General features: G+C 39.4%; 1 protein-coding gene across 1 annotated transcript; it reads left to right on the top strand.

Moving 5' to 3' along the window:
- The first annotated feature begins 368 nt into the window (after positions 1-368).
- On the top strand, positions 369-11759 carry ATPAF1 (ATP synthase mitochondrial F1 complex assembly factor 1). The gene is made up of 9 exons (XM_070745836.1): positions 369-699; positions 2100-2208; positions 3081-3125; positions 4322-4384; positions 4887-4937; positions 5199-5246; positions 6309-6404; positions 7468-7575; positions 10352-11759. Exons 1-9 carry the CDS (start codon positions 479-481, stop codon positions 10550-10552), a joined length of 942 nt encoding a protein of 313 aa, XP_070601937.1. The 5' UTR covers positions 369-478; the 3' UTR covers positions 10553-11759.
- Positions 11760-15556: the final 3797 nt, after the last annotated feature.

The raw sequence follows: 15556 nt of genomic DNA, 5'->3' as shown, positions 1-15556 counted from the left end.
CATCTCATGATTCTTCACAAATATATATTTTCTTTTATGTACAGAGAGCATATGATAGGCACCAAAGACAAATTCCTTTGGGTCCAATTACACTTGGCCAATAAAGAATTCTATTCTATTCTGATTTCCCCCCCTGCTTGGAGTGCTTATGGGATATGGTCAAAAAAGCCAATACAATGGTAATGACAGTGCCTGTATTTTTTTAACGTGTTACAAGCTTCAGTTGCACTGCCATGGCCGCCATCTTGACCTTTTGACCAAAATTTGCAAACACCTCTGTTTCTATGTTTCTTTTATAGTCCTAAGTCACACATACCGCCTGAGCGAGACGATATAGACCTAGCGTAACGTCCATTGCTCTGCCCCTCCCCCTTTCTTTGCCTGGGCGGAACCTTCGCGTTGAGTGACGTAACCGGGCGGAGGGCGTTCCGCGTTGCTCGCGGCCACGGCAGAAGGGGGGCGGGGTCAGAGGGGCGGCATGGCGGCGGGGCATCTGCAGCAATTCTGGGGGGCGGCGGGGCTCAGCCTCTCCCGCGGAGTGCTGATGAGTCGCTTCGCCGCTCTTCGGCCCCTTGGCCTTTTGGTCCCCGCGCGGCCTAGGCCGCTAATGATGGGGACCCGCGGGCTGGCAGACCAGACGGGTCTGGAGGAGAACACTTTCTTCGAGAAATACCGAACTAAGATCCAAGAGCTTCGCAGGTATACGGCAGCGCCGAGGAGCCGGGCGCCTTCCCTTTACGCGTAGTCCTGTTTGGGGGGGTTGAGAAGAAGTGGGGGACCTGCGAGTAACCTTGAAAGTGGAAGCCCTTAGAAACGTCCTTAGCTGGGCTTACTTTCCCTGCACGCCTCCCAAAGGCTTCCGAGGCATTTGCACGCATTTCAGTAAACAAGTCCAAGCTATAGATCCCCCGCACTCGGGTTTACAGTAAGGGTGACATTCTTACTGGTGTGCATGCAAGCTCCATTGGTTTGAGTGCTGCTATAAATACACGGTAGATTTGCTTTCCACAAGTCGTCTCCTGTTGAAGCTGGTCGCCTCAGAAGATTTAGAAATAGAAATTGAAACAGAAGAGAGCTGGAAGGGACCTTGGACTCGGAGGTCGTCTAGTCCAGCCCCCTGCTCAATAGAATAGAATAGAATTCTTGATTAGCCAAGTGTGATTGGACACAAGGAATTTGTCTTGGTGCCTATGCTCTCAATATACAAAAAAGAAAAGATACATTGGTCAAGAATCATGTGGTACAACACTTAATGATTGTCATAGGGGTCAAATAAGCAATGAAGAAACAATATTAATAAAAATCTTAGGATACAAGCAACAGGTTACAGTCATACAGTCCTACGTGGGAAGAAATGGGTGATAGGAATGATGAGAAAAAACTAGTAGAAATGGAAGTGCAGACTCAGTAAAAAGTTTGACAGTGTTGAGGGAATTATTTGTTTAGTAGAATGATGGCGTTCGGGGAAAAAACTGTTCTTGTGTCTTGTTGTCTTGGTGTGCAGTGCTCTGTAGCGACATTTTGAGGGTTGAAACAGTTTATGTTCAGGATGCGAGGGGTCAGCCCTCTTTTTGACTCGTGAAGTATACAGGTCCTCAATGGAAGGAAGATTGGGGGCAATTGTTTGGCAGCAAGAGAACCCGTACTATTTTAAATAAGTGATTATCTACTCTTATTTATACTGCTAAATTCTATTGAATGTATATTTTCTTTTTTGTACACTGAGAGCATATGCACCAAAGGCAAATTCCTTGTGCGTCCAATCACACTTGGCCAATAAAGAATTCTATTCTATTCCATTCCATCCCATCCCTACAACCTTAATAAAAACATTTGCTTAATTTTGACTGTGGGCAATAATCTCCGCCCGATAACCAGCGGGAGGAAATATCTTCAGACTTTGTGCAAAAACCACTGATTATTTAGAGTAAATATACCCAGTTTGCTGTCATCCTGCCATTCAATTTTAATAAGTTAACCAAGACCATATGATAAGGAGATCACACACTATTTGGAATATGAGGAGAAGGTCATGCACTTTTTGGGGCTAAAGTATGAATTGTGTGTAGTAGTTGTAAACTGTTCTAACTTTGATTCAGATCCAATCCAGATCTTTTTGAATCTCGCATGAAGGAAAAGAGTGATTTGAAAAAGCAGCCAGTGGGATTCTCAAAACAGGCAGAGTTTGTCAGATGCATGGAGGAACAGGCAAGGCTGATACCAAATATTTCATGTTTAGTGTCTAATCCAATAAATATTTTATTAACTATAGAATTCAGGATTGGAAAACATTTTTTGCTATATGGAAAAAAAATCCTGACTGTTGTTTCCACTTATATGTGCCTGCGTATTTATGGTTATACAGTATATGTATTTCAACTTTACAGAGATAAATCAAACTTTTCCTGTTTGTACTAAATATTCCTTTATATTGAATAGAGGCTTTTATAGCCATAGCTGAATCCTTTATCCTTCCTCCACTTTTTTTTTCTTAAAATGAGGCTTCAAAAAGGAGGCCTTCTTTTGCAAAGAGAACCTGAAATTTGTTTGGACATTTAAAAAATAACAAATATATTAAGATCTATCTTCGTTAACTTTTTGGATGCACATTTGATATGTGCAAATAAACGTAGCTACATACACACAACTTTTAAGTTTTCAGATTTACTGCAGTATATACAGGAAGGATGCATTGAGTTTAATCTCAGCAGTATAACCTCTCTCTCATGCTTTCTGATTGAATGAAATACAGGTTATTTCAAGATTTGGAACAGCCTCATATTAAAGTGTAAAAGTATCTTCCAGAAATAACTATGTCAACCAATAGGCTTAATCTCAAAATTAACTCATGTCTTCTACTGATACAAAACTAACATATTTATGTATCTACTGATACAAAACTAACTAATTTAAAAACAATTGCATTTTATCCAGTCCTTTGGATTTACATTTCAATCAGTTAGGTGTTATATGTGCCTCCTTGAACTGTTCTGAGGTCTAAGACAATTTACTTAACACTAGGAAGATTATAACAACTTTCATGGTGCTGATTCTAAATTAGTCTTAATATTTAATTTTAGAATGCAAAAGCAGGACGAACAACAGCAGGATTCACAAAAAACAAGGTAAAATTATATTTTCATTAAATCTGTTTTCTACTCTTATTAACAGTACCTATTTTGCTAATGGTGTATTGCAGTGTTTCCCAACCTTGGCAACTTGAAGATATCTGGACTTCAACTCCCAGAATTCCCCAGCCAGCATTTGGCCAGTGAGGACTCATCCTGCATTCGCTGGCTGGGGAATTCTGGGAGTTGAAGTCCAAATACCTTCAAGTTGCCAAGGTTGGGAAACACTGGTGTATTGGATGAGGGAGCTACATCTATCTGAGGGATTTTTCATAATGTGTTATAGAAAATTCTTTCATTGGCAACTGGCAGTTAGAACAGTTATTTTCAACTGGGGAGGGTGAGTAGAATGTTTAAATTCCCAGCCCTCATGCAGGATGAGTCCTCACTGGCCAAGCCCACACCCGGTTTTGCGAAGGGGTAGCATCAGAGCGTGTTAATATAAGTCAACTGGCAGTTGGAACAAAGTTCGTTTCAGGTGGGGAGGGAAAGTAGAACGTCTAACTCCTTAGCATTGGAGCGTGTTAATATAATGCCGTATAAGAAATACTAATGATCTGATGATCATTTCGAAAAATCCTTTCATAGCGAGCACCTAGAAGCCAAGGAGAACATACATGCCAAGTTTCAAGTTTGTAGGCTTTACAGTTCTGGAGATTTCATGATGAGTGAGTGGTATTTAGCTTTTATATATATAGAAGATATTTATTAGTAACCACAGAGCCTTTGGTAACTATAAAATATAGAGTTTTTTCCCTCTTCTTAAAGTATTTTGGAGCTGTCTTATTTCTATTTTTTCTTTTTCTTTGTTTTTCAATTTATTTTTAAAGTTAAATATAAAGATTGTTTTACTAATTATTTATAAGAATGTAAAATATTTTTTTACAAATAAGTTGGCTATGGCCTAATGTTAGATTCCATCCCATTCATCGATTCAGTGGTTGATTTTGAGCTAGATGTTTTCTTTCAACTTGCCTTGTTGCTGTGGAATAAATTTATGAGGCACCCAAATTCATACCACACTGAAATAACAGATGAAAAGTAGGATATAAATCCTATAAATTAGATAACCAGCACTAGAAATAGACAAACCTCTTCCCAATTACATTGTACGCCTACAAGGAGTCATTGTTTTATTTCTTCTTACATTGATGACTTAGTGTGCAAACTTTATGGTTTATAATTTGTTTCAGACACTTGATTCCATACTTAATGTTGAGATGATGAAACAGAAGAAGCCTGAAGAAATAAAGCAGGTGACAAAATTGGGAATCCTTAAAAGTACATTTTGTGAAACACTTAACATTTTAAAGTTAATAGATATGACCAGCAAGAGACAATTCCTTAGATAATCTGGTGCTAAGCTATGAAGGGCTTTAAAGATGACAATTAGCACATTGAATTCCTGAATAGAGAACAATTTAACAATACCATAATTGTCTTGTGTGTAAATTGTCCTTTTATATTAAAAGTCCATAGATTAGTCTTATCTAATTGTAAAGACAGAGAGAGTGAGAGTGAGTGAGAGTCTGTCTTACATGACATAGTGAAGTCCTTTGGTTGTGGCAGAATAAAAACATGAATGAATTAAGTTTTGCTGTTAGACTGGAAACAGCACCACTAGAAAACCAGCACCAAAAATTTCAATTGAGTGATCATTTTAGTAATATTCTGTGGCTTCAGTTATTGCACTGTATTGAGATTATTTGATTTTCATTCACTGTCTTTGAAATAATTGGCACAATCTCTTTTACCCAGATATGGAAGCAATACTTTTCTGGAGAAGACACAGTTTATGCTGTTATTCCTGTAAGTACAACAGTAATTTTTCTCACCCCAACATCTCTCCTATTTAACTTAGTGGAGCCTTCAGAAGTTAAATTAAACATTTATTGCTGAATGTGGCGAAACAGTTTGTAGTTAATATTCAGGAGTTTGATCACTTGCTATTATTAGAAACCACTTCAAGTGGTGGGATGATGGGATGTAAGAAAATAAATCATGTTCTTTGTTGTTTCTTTTTCAATGAAGGGAACTATCTAAACATGTTTTTCCATTTTTTTTCCAAAGGGAAAAACTTTTGATGCCATGTGGAAACGAATTCAAAATTGTCCATCTGTAAGTATAATGTGTGAGTTTGGAAAGGTTCATTGTAGCCAGAGTCTATTCTTTCACTATTCTCAATATAAAAGTTTGTTACTGACACTTTGATGTCCCAGTTGTGATGGAATTTAGATAATGTGCTCTTAATAGATTATAGCCTTGATATTATTATTATTATTATTATTATTATTATTATTATTATTATTATTATTATTATTATGACTTGTATGCCGCCCTTCTCCGAAGACTCTACAGCTGCTATATTCTTATCATTGTTAGAAATTTCTAAGGAGAAATTTCATGATAGTGAGAACAATCAGTAGAATGGCTTGCCTCCAGAAGCTGTGGGTGCTCCATTACTGTTAGTTTTTAAGAAGAGATTGGAGACCCATTTGTCTGGAATAGTATAGGGCAGTAATGGCAAACCTATGGCATGCATGCCATGGATGGCACACAGAACAATATTTGGGGGAATGTGAGGCGTTGTCCTATGTCAGCTCCAGCATGCATCTGTCCACTGGTTTGTTGATCTTCAGCCTTTTCGGCCACTTTCGCACTCCCCAGGCTTCAGTAAAGTTTGTTTCCGAACTTCTGGTTGCCCCATTAGGCTGCTTTTTTGCCGTCCCCAGGCTTCAGGAAGTATTAATGAACTCTGGGGAGAGCAAAAAATAGTTTAACGGGCCTACCAGAAGTTTGGAGGCTTCAGTGAGATCTGCGGGGTAGTATGGGGCGGTTGTGCGAGCCAAAAAAAGATTCGCCATCACTGGTGCTTGAGGAGTGGACTGGACTAGAAGCCCTCCATTGTTCCTTCCAACTCTATTCTGTTTATAAAAGTACTTTAGTCCAAAAAGTGTGCAACATACTAAATTGTTACAGAGTACATTCTGCGAGAACATCAGAGGCAGATAAAAAGTTTCCGAGACTCAGCAGGGAATGAGGAAATGAACATTTAAGAAGCGTCACTTTCCAGAATTAGTCTAAAAGGAATGCTCATTTGTCTTCCTGGGTGTTGTGTTTTACTCAATTTGACTTGGATTTCAATAGACTAATTTTAATTCTCATCCATCTTCAATCCAGTTTCTTTATGCACTGCCAAGGAAGGAAGGGTATGAATTTTTTGTTGGACATTGGTCAGGAACAGAACTTCACTTCACTTCTCTGATAAACATTCAGGTAGGTGGAAGGTGTTTTTTCTATAGTTATTTCCAGGGGCAATCTGGGGAATTCAGAAAGGAGGAAAAATCCCCCACCCTCCAAAGTGGTTTAAAACTACTCCTTAAAGCAAGCATTATTTCATGTGGGCACTGAGAGATGTGTGGATTTTTAAGGGAAATTGAGTTGTTCAATTCTCTGCTGCATATCTCTTGTGCAGGATTATTAAATTGCAGAAGATGAATTTTATTCAAGACTTGGGTCTTTATTTGGCCTTACTGTGAGATCCATAAAACAGACAATTCTCCAGTGCTTGATTTAAAAAGGCATGGCGCTCCCAATCAATTAAGCCTTGACAGTTCTTTTTATAGTAAAATCATTTAGTGGAAGCTGATGTGTTAATCACCCAGACATTGAACCTTTGCAAATCACAGTTGGCAGATTAGGTGGTGACTATGTCTGGACAATTAATAATTTGGGATACAAGCAGACTTTTTAGAGGACACATCATATAGTAGTAGCAAATAAATGCAATCTTCACTTTACTATAGTACTTGGAATTTATGATTTCAGGATACTATACTATGGTTTGAAGCTGGTTAATAATTTTTGCTTATTTGGAGAGGTAACTATAGAAACTACATTGCCTAGAAACCTGATTGCTCTTGCTTCAAATCAAATTCAAAAATTGAATTATCAGCAGTTCCTTCATAACTCAGCTTGTTAAGGGAAGTAAGAGAGTTGTAATTGAACGTTGTGCTTGGAATGACATCTTAATCTAGCCAGAATTCAAAATGTAGATAGTTTTCCTGGAAACATTTCTCTTTTCTGGTGACTTCCTGGTATTAAGTGTACTGGAGGTTTTTAGACACATGTACTTATATAAACATTTCTCTGCATATACTGTACACGAAAAATCAAAGAAGAGAAAGATTCTGAACATAAAGTGCTCAACGTGCAATATTTTCTTCTTACATCTTGTAGATGCCTGTGAATCTCTTTCCTGATTGATGCTTTTAAATATTTGGTAATTAAAGTGCTTGTGCCTATCTTTATATAATAGTGAACATTGTGTTTGTTGCAGACTCAAGGGGATGCTATTCTCGGGCAGTTGATTTTGTATCATTATCCTGAGCTTGAGAAGGAAAAAGGAATTGTACTGATGACTGCAGAAATGGATTCTAAATTCTTGGTAAGCAAAATTTAGCAATGATCAGGTTTTCGTGACAGTTTATTAAAACAAGTAGCACCACCACAAATAGCATAAAAGTGGAATTCTTGTGTCATTTTGCCAGTCTTGCTTACTAAAAGCATAGAATGGATGAGCATCTCTATGTATGCTAGGCAAATATTTTAATACTTATTCCACGCTTCTATTGTTGATACCATACTAATACTGTAGTTTACAAAACAAATATGTAAACTTGCGAATGTTTAGTAATAGCTTGCCCACTTTAGTAATGTGGACTACAATAGGACTGGCTCTTCTTCTTCTTCTTCTTCTTCTTCTTCTTCTTCTTCTTCTTCTTCTTCTTCTTCTTCTTCTTCTCCTCCTCCTCCTCCTCCTCCTCCTTCTCCTCCTCCTCCTCCTCCTCCTCTCCTCCTCTTCTTCATCTCCTCCTCCTCTTCTTCTTCTTCTCTTCTTCTTCCTCTTCTTCTTCTACTTCTTCTTCTTCTTCTTCTCATTATTATTATTATTATTATTATTATTATTATTATTATTATTATTATTTTGCATTCTAGTTGTTTGTCTCTTCCCCCCTCCCCCCAATAAATTTTATTTGTTTTTGGTCTTTCCATATCTTATGTCATGAGCATTTGCCTTCTGAGTTTTATACAGCCATACAATATTCTTAACAGTATTTGTTTTAAAATAATTACCCTCCATTATCATTTCATTTTCAATACATCTCTCAAATTACTTTTCTTCTTAATTGTTAATAATTCAAACTCTCAATGTAAAAGTTAAAAAAGGAAGTTTTTAATTAAGAGCAAATCCACAAAATACACGTTACCTTTCTGGTTCTACACCAAAGTAACTATGCAAAGAAAAGGGTTCCTTTCCTAGCAATAAAAACATTCTGAACAAATGGGCACACAATACACCATCATATGTGTGCCCTAAGAAAGAAAAGAGAGGGGAAAAACAACAAAGTGAAGACAGCAAACTGAACTTAAATATAGTAATCACAGGTGAGAGGGATTTTAGCTGGGACAAAAGGGGAACAAAAAAAGATAACCATTTAAACAAACCGAACACCTTTTCCTTTTCCCTCGGTATTTCAGTCATCCCTTGGTTGCATTTTCTTTCTTTTTGCTTCTTTCTTGGTTCCTCTATTTCTTTCACTCTTCAAAAGTCCTCTGTCTTTTCCTCGTTTGTCTGAACTGCATTTGTTATTTTTTGCATTATATTTTCCAGTTTCAATTCTATACGATCCATAACTTGAAATACTTCTTTCGTTCCCACACACTACTTGTTTACAATAGTCTTAGTATCCTGGGGTATGCTTTCCACATCTTTATTTGCACCTGGTATAATTTTTGCAGCAAAGTTTAATCCATGTTATTTGTCCAACAAAAAGAAAAGTTCCAAGAGTTAGTCTCTCTCTTTTGTTCTCAAAATGGCACTCCTGCTTCAAATTAGAAGTTCCTCTTCATTATTCTGTGCTCTCAGTCCATTATTTTATAGCTTATAAATCCAGTTTATATAATAGTCAGTTTATATTAAGTCAAAGACAGCTTCCAGGTCAAGTATCAGTGTCCTGGCATTATAGCACAATAATAAAATAAAATTAAAATTTTGGTACAACGTTTAAGGCTTAATGCTCTTTGTTTTTGTTTTTTTAAATTATTATTATTATTATTATTATTATTATTATTATTATTATTATTATTATTATTATTTGGATTTGTATGCCGCCCCTCTCCGCAGCTAACAACAATGATAAAAACAACAACATGTAACAATCCAATTTAATAAAACAACTAAAAACCCTTATTATAAAAAACCAAACATACACACAAGCATACCATACATAACTTGTAATGGCCTAGGGGAAGGAATATCCTAACTGCCCCATGCCTAGCGACAAAGATGGGTCTTGAGTAATTTGCGAAAGACAAGGAGGGTGGGGGCCGTTGTAATCTCTGGGGGGAGTTGATTCCAGAGGGTTGGGGCCGCCACAGAGAAGGCTCTTCCCCTGGGGGCCACCAAACGACATTGTTTGGTCGATGGGACCCGGAAAAGGCCAACTCTGTGGGACCTTATCGGCCGCTGGGATTCGTGCGGTAGAAGGCCGGTGGGATTTGTGCGGTAGAAGGTGGTTCTGGATGTATTCTGGCCCAATGCCATGTAGGGCTTTAAAGGTCATTACCAACACTTTGAATTGTGACCGGAAAACGATCGGCAGCCAGTGCAGGCCGCGGAGTGTTGCAGAAACGTGGGCGAATTTAGGAAGCCCCACGATGGCTCTCGTGGCCGCATTCTGCACGATCTGAAGTTTCCGAACACTTTTCAAAGGTAGCCCCATGTAGAGAGCGTTGCAGTAATCGAACCTCCAGGTGATGAGGGCATGAGTGACTGTCAGCAATGACTCCCTGTCCAAATAGGGCCGCAACTGGTGCACCAGGCGAACCTGGGAAAACGCCCTCCTTGCCACAGCCGAAAGATGATGTTCTAATGTCAGCTATGGATTGAGGAGGACGCCCAAGTTGCGGACCCTCTCTGAGGGGGTCAATAGTTCTCCCCCCAGGGCAATGGACGGACAGATGGAATTGTCCTTCTTGGGAGGCAAGGCCCACAGCCACTCCATCTTGTCTGGGTTGAGTTTGTTGACACCCATCCAGGCCCCAACAGCCTCCAGGCACCAGCACATCACTTCCACTGCTTCGTTGACTGGACATGGGGTGGAGATGTATTGATAAAGCCCCATAATCCTTCTAACAGCATACATTGTTTATTTTCACAGAATGTACAGGAAGCCCAGTGCCTAGCCAGCCAGGTTCAACTTTTCTATGCCACAGACCGTCAAGAGACCTATTCATTGGTGGAAACATTCAACCATCGGCCAAATGAATTTAATTATATGTCTGTAATAAGTGAGCTTGAACAGAACCGGATTGGGCAAGAACTGAGGCCTCAGGAAGATGAGCCCTCACCAATGGCTTGAGAGGTATAGCGGCTTTAACCAAAGACCACCGGCGTGGCAAGACATACCACTATGGGACAGAATTGCTGTTTTCCCCCCCAGAAAGTGTCATTAAAAATGATGCTGTTGGGACTCAGTTGAGAAAAGAATCAGTTATAAAGGGGACAACTCAATACAGTGCCAACGTAGAGGCCCTTGTCCATTTTATATCTGAATGCTAGAAGAATGGATAAGGATTTATGATCACTGTATGAACTATTTGAAACTCCCTCTTCCCAGTTGCACATGGTTGTTGGGTTTTAGCATTTTTGGAGTTTCCATATGTTTCTCTGTTCAGCCCAAAAATGAAACTGAAAAAAATAAAAGAAAAACCGAGAGGAGCTTTTCTCAGTGGGTATGAAAATTTCCTGGACCCAGTTAAAAAAGTATTTTACTGTGAGTGACATGCTATCATTTTTAGCTTGAATGAGAACAATTGAAGCAGAAATTCAAAACAAGATTAAAGCCCAAGCATGTCCAAAAATATATCAATTAAAAATTTGGTAAGAGTATTTTTTTTAAAAATAATGGAGTTAAGATCCATTTGAAATGAAAGACTTGAGTATTTACAGAAATGTTAATCTCTGTAATTCTAAGCAGTTGGATAATATTGGGATAATGAAGTTCTGGGATAAAAAAAATATTGAGACCTTTAATTGCAAAAATGGGAACTCTCCACTTTTTTTTCATCTTAGAAATAACCCAGCATATGCCTAAACTGGGTCTAATGTCACCTTTGCTCTTCATACATGAAAATAGAGTATACATTCTATTGCCTTACTTTCTCTGACTTTTCCTGCTTTTATAATGAATCACTTCACTGATAATAAGAAAAATAAGAGCCAGATGGACTCCTTTTCTTGGTGTTGCTTCAAAAAAAATATCAGTAAAGGAACACTGCCAAATATTTTAGTTAAATAAGATAAGGAAAAGCATTGAGAATATTTCCTAAAGATTTCCCTCTGTCTTTTAATCATGCACCCCAGCTTATGTTCGCTTGTTGAACAGAACATGCTGTCAAGAAAAATCACAAATTAATTTCTCTGGCAAATTGTTCAGAACATATGTGATTCTCATTCTCTGTGAACCAAAGCATTATAAAGACATAAATGAAAATTAATATGTGTACTGATTAATTTATGAAATCTATATTTCTGCTTTGGAATTAAAACAGTATTCTGGAGAAAAATGATACTGTTTTTTTCCCTTTGTGTTCAGTTGATGAACCTTCATGTCACAACAGGCACAATGTAGAGACATCTAAGTGGTGGTGAGAAAATGCTTTTTCTCAATGGCAGATCAAAACAAATATTTAGGTATTACCTATTAATTTAAACTGGGGAACCTTTCATACATTGAAAAAAAAATTAAACTAAATGATACAGTTCTAGGGGCAAGTGTTTGATTCAGAAAGGTCTTAGATTTAATGCTTGAATACATGGTACTTCATTTTATTGTGCCTGCTGTGGAACAGAAATATAATTTTTTCCTCTTATGCAGCCTCATGGACTAACCCACATCCATGCTCGATTCCAGAGAGAATACTTGGATTTGGGAGCGCCAGAAGTGTCATGGAAAAGGGGAATTAACAAAAATATCCCTGTTCTTCAATAGAAACCTTACAGTAGGAAGAATGTTTTGTCCTAAGGGAAGGTCCTAAGGCAGGGGTCCCCAATCTTTTGGACCTCAGGGACCACTAACTTCATAATTTTAAATACTGCGGACAACTAATATGATCTTCCTAATTACTGGCTTGGTGGGTGTGACTGGGTGGACGTGACCAACTTGATGTCACTCACCTCGAGGGGTGCCTCGCCGGCTTCTTGCCCCCCCCCCCAGCCACTCCTTACCTGCCCGCCTGGACTCCTTAGGGCCCCAATAGGAAGCCATTGTTGAACCTAGGCAACCACAAGTGTGCAAAATGAGTGGCTCAGTTCAAATTGGATCTGACAGAGAAGGAGGCTCAGCAGAAGCACCTCACTGAGGACTATAAGCATTGGCATTCCAAGCAGAGGGAAGACCTGCAGGAGGGCAAGGCCAGGTACCAGCTCCTGGAGGCTCAGTGGGCTGAGAGAGCCAGTTCCAGGCCATGATGCAGTCCCACTGGAATGAGGCCCTCTGTCTCCTCACCACCAGCAGCAGTTCCCTCCAGCCTGTGCCCAAAGCTCGCCAGGAGGCTGAAGAAAACCCCAAGTCAGAATTTCTGTCCCCTTCCGACCCACACAAAAAGACCCAAAGGAGGACACTGCAGCAACATAAACATTCATGGCACGTATCTGCCCCAGGGCCTGCAGTCTGAGTTTATATTGCACTTAATCAGGGGTTTCTATCCTCTGATTCAGTGCAATATAAAAAAATGCAAATAATTTTTCTGCGAACTGCCACAATTTTTTCATGGACCACCAGTGGTCTATGGAGCACCAGGCGTTTACAGTGGGGGTGTCCCTCTGACCTTCCTGCCAATCAGCTTAAAGCTCTGTTGGGAGAATTGGTGCTACACTTATGGTTGGGGGCCACCACAACATGAGGAACTGTATTAAGGTCCCCGGCATTAGAAAGGTTGAGAGCCACTAAAGCAGTGATGTTGAACCTATGCTAGCACGCAAGCCGTTATCCTAAGTCATCTCCAATGTCCTTGCCGGCCAGCTGATTTTCAGCTCACCCGGAGGCTCTGGGAGGGCATTTTTGGCTTCCGGAGAGTCTTCGGGGGGATGGTGGAAGGCATTTTTGCCTCTGGAACCTGAGGAGGGCAAAAATGGGACTACCAGGCCCACCAGAGTTTTAAGCCCCCAGAGGGCCTCCGGGGGAGGGAGGGAGGCCATTTTCACCATCCCCAGGCGTTGAATTATGGGTGTGGGTGTGCACAATAGCACATGCACACGTGCTTTCGGTACCTGAGGAAAAAAAGGTTTGCCATCACTGCACTAAGGCATCTTGTTTTTAAATCTCCCATCAGTACAGTATGCACTTTCAGTATTTAGATTACAAGACTTGAAATATCTTATATGCAGACAGTCAAATCTCATGGTCCTATGGATTTTGTATAATGTTCACATAAGACAACTGGTGTTTCTCATTTAGAATTCTAGATCCAAGAAGGTTTCAAGAGTTGTAAACCCAATCCTACATAGCTTCTGCTCTGGCAATCTCTCATTACTCACCAGAGCTTACAAAACTTTCGCCAGACCCATCCTCGAATACAGCTCATCTGTTTGGAACCCATATCGCATCTCAGATATTAACACCCTTGAAAATGTTCAAAAATACTTCACAAGAAGAGCCCTTCACTCCTCCACTCGAAACAGAATACTCTACGAGACTAGACTTTCAACCCTGGGTCTAGAAAGCTTAGAACTAAGACGCCTTAAACATGATCTAAGTATTGCCCACAAAATTATATGCTGCAACGTCCTGCCTGTCGCCGACTACTTCAGTTTCAACCACAACAACACAAGAGCCCACAACGGATTTAAACTAAATATTAACTGCTCCAAACTTGACTGTAAAAAATACAACTTCAGTAACCGAGTTATCGAAGCGTGGAACTCATTGCCGGACTCTGTAGTGTCATCCCCAAAGCCCCAACACTTTACCCTTAGATATCCACGGTTGACCTCTCCAGATTCCTAAGAGGTCAGTAAGGGGTGAATGCCTTCCATCCCCTGTCCTATTACTCTCCTATATCTCATATACCATTCTTCTTTCCTATATTTATTCTATTCTTTCACTGATATATTTTATTCCTATTTCTTCTATTCTTTTTTAGATATATTTTACTATGAGTATATCCTCTATAACCTTCATTATATATTTACTATATGTATACCCAATATAACTCTCATTGTGCAATGGACAAAATCAATCAATAAATAAATATATGGAACAGAATGTGTTTCCATTTCTTTTGTTGTTTTAATTTTATAGAAGGAAAGAGCAGATGAGGGACTTGCGAGTACTGTAAAGGCATATCATAGAAACAGCCACTAGAGGACAGTCTTGCCCATATCTCATATTTTATTCTATTGTTGCTTTTACTCTGAAAATGTACTAGTGACAACATTGTGATGAAGAGACAGATGCAATGAAAGATGCAGCATGTAGAGTTTTCCCCCACGGCCCCACCACTAGAACCTCAAAAGATAGAACCACAATAAACACTTTGGAGAAGTTAATGCTTTCTTCAACGTGATATTTTTGCTACTTTCAGAGTTGTGCTTATTTTATTTTATTTATTTGTCAAACAAGTATAGAATTATAGTAGAAAGTAGTGATAGAAAGGATAAAAAGACAGTAGGACAGGGATGGTAGACACAATGGTGCGCTTATGCATGCCTCTTAGAAAAGGAGAGAGGTCAACTTTAGACAATCTAAGATTGAAGATTTTGGGGTTGGGGGAAGAAACGTTGGTATTACTCTCATGTAGCGAGAAGCCAGTGGAAGAAAATGAGCAGTGGGTGTCCAGGATTTGTGCATGATGGGTGTCCCATTATTTTTCTTGGTGATTACTGACTTTTGAACTTTTTGGGTGAAGGGCATGGCATCACTGCATTGATTGATATTTGCTTTCTGGAGTACGGTGATAAGCCCTGGTTTCATCTTCTGTCACTAAAACAGTTGAGAAAAGCCTCACCTTCAATCTCAAAATCTCTCTCTCTCTCTCTCTCTCTCTCTCTCTCTCTCTCTCGGGATGACACTATGGAGTACGGTAATGAGTTCCACGCTTCGACAACTCGGTTACTGAAGTCATATTTTTACAGTCAAGTTTGGAGCGGTTAATATTAAGTTTCAATCTGTTGTGTGCTCTTGTGTTGTTGTGGTTGAAACTGAAGTAGTCGCCGACAGGCAGGACGTTGCAGCATATCATCAGTTAGTGTATTACAGCACGCACTTTGCACTGGGGGGAGGGGAAACAGAATGAGGATGCTCATCTCCAACCTTCATCGCAATGTCAGTTGATGATCTACTGACCACTGGCCCTGCTTGTTC

The sequence above is a fragment of the Erythrolamprus reginae genome, chromosome 3 (genome assembly GCF_031021105.1).
Source record: "Erythrolamprus reginae isolate rEryReg1 chromosome 3, rEryReg1.hap1, whole genome shotgun sequence".
NCBI lineage: Eukaryota > Metazoa > Chordata > Lepidosauria > Squamata > Dipsadidae > Erythrolamprus > Erythrolamprus reginae.
The sequence above is the reverse complement of the archived record's forward strand: the minus strand, read 5'-3'. Positions and strand labels throughout refer to the sequence as shown.

What these genes read in the sequence shown, in the direction of transcription:
- ATPAF1 (XM_070745836.1), top strand. Translation starts at nt 479, where the DNA reads ATGGCGGCGGGGCATCTGCAGCAATTCTGGGGGGCGGCGGGGCTCAGC. An exon ending in AGCCTGAAGAAATAAAGCAG is followed by an intron (nt 4,385 to 4,886) that starts GTGACAAAATTG and finishes TCTTTTACCCAG; the next exon opens with ATATGGAAGCAATACTTTTC. An exon ending in AAATGGATTCTAAATTCTTG is followed by an intron (nt 7,576 to 10,351) that starts GTAAGCAAAATT and finishes TTATTTTCACAG; the next exon opens with AATGTACAGGAAGCCCAGTG.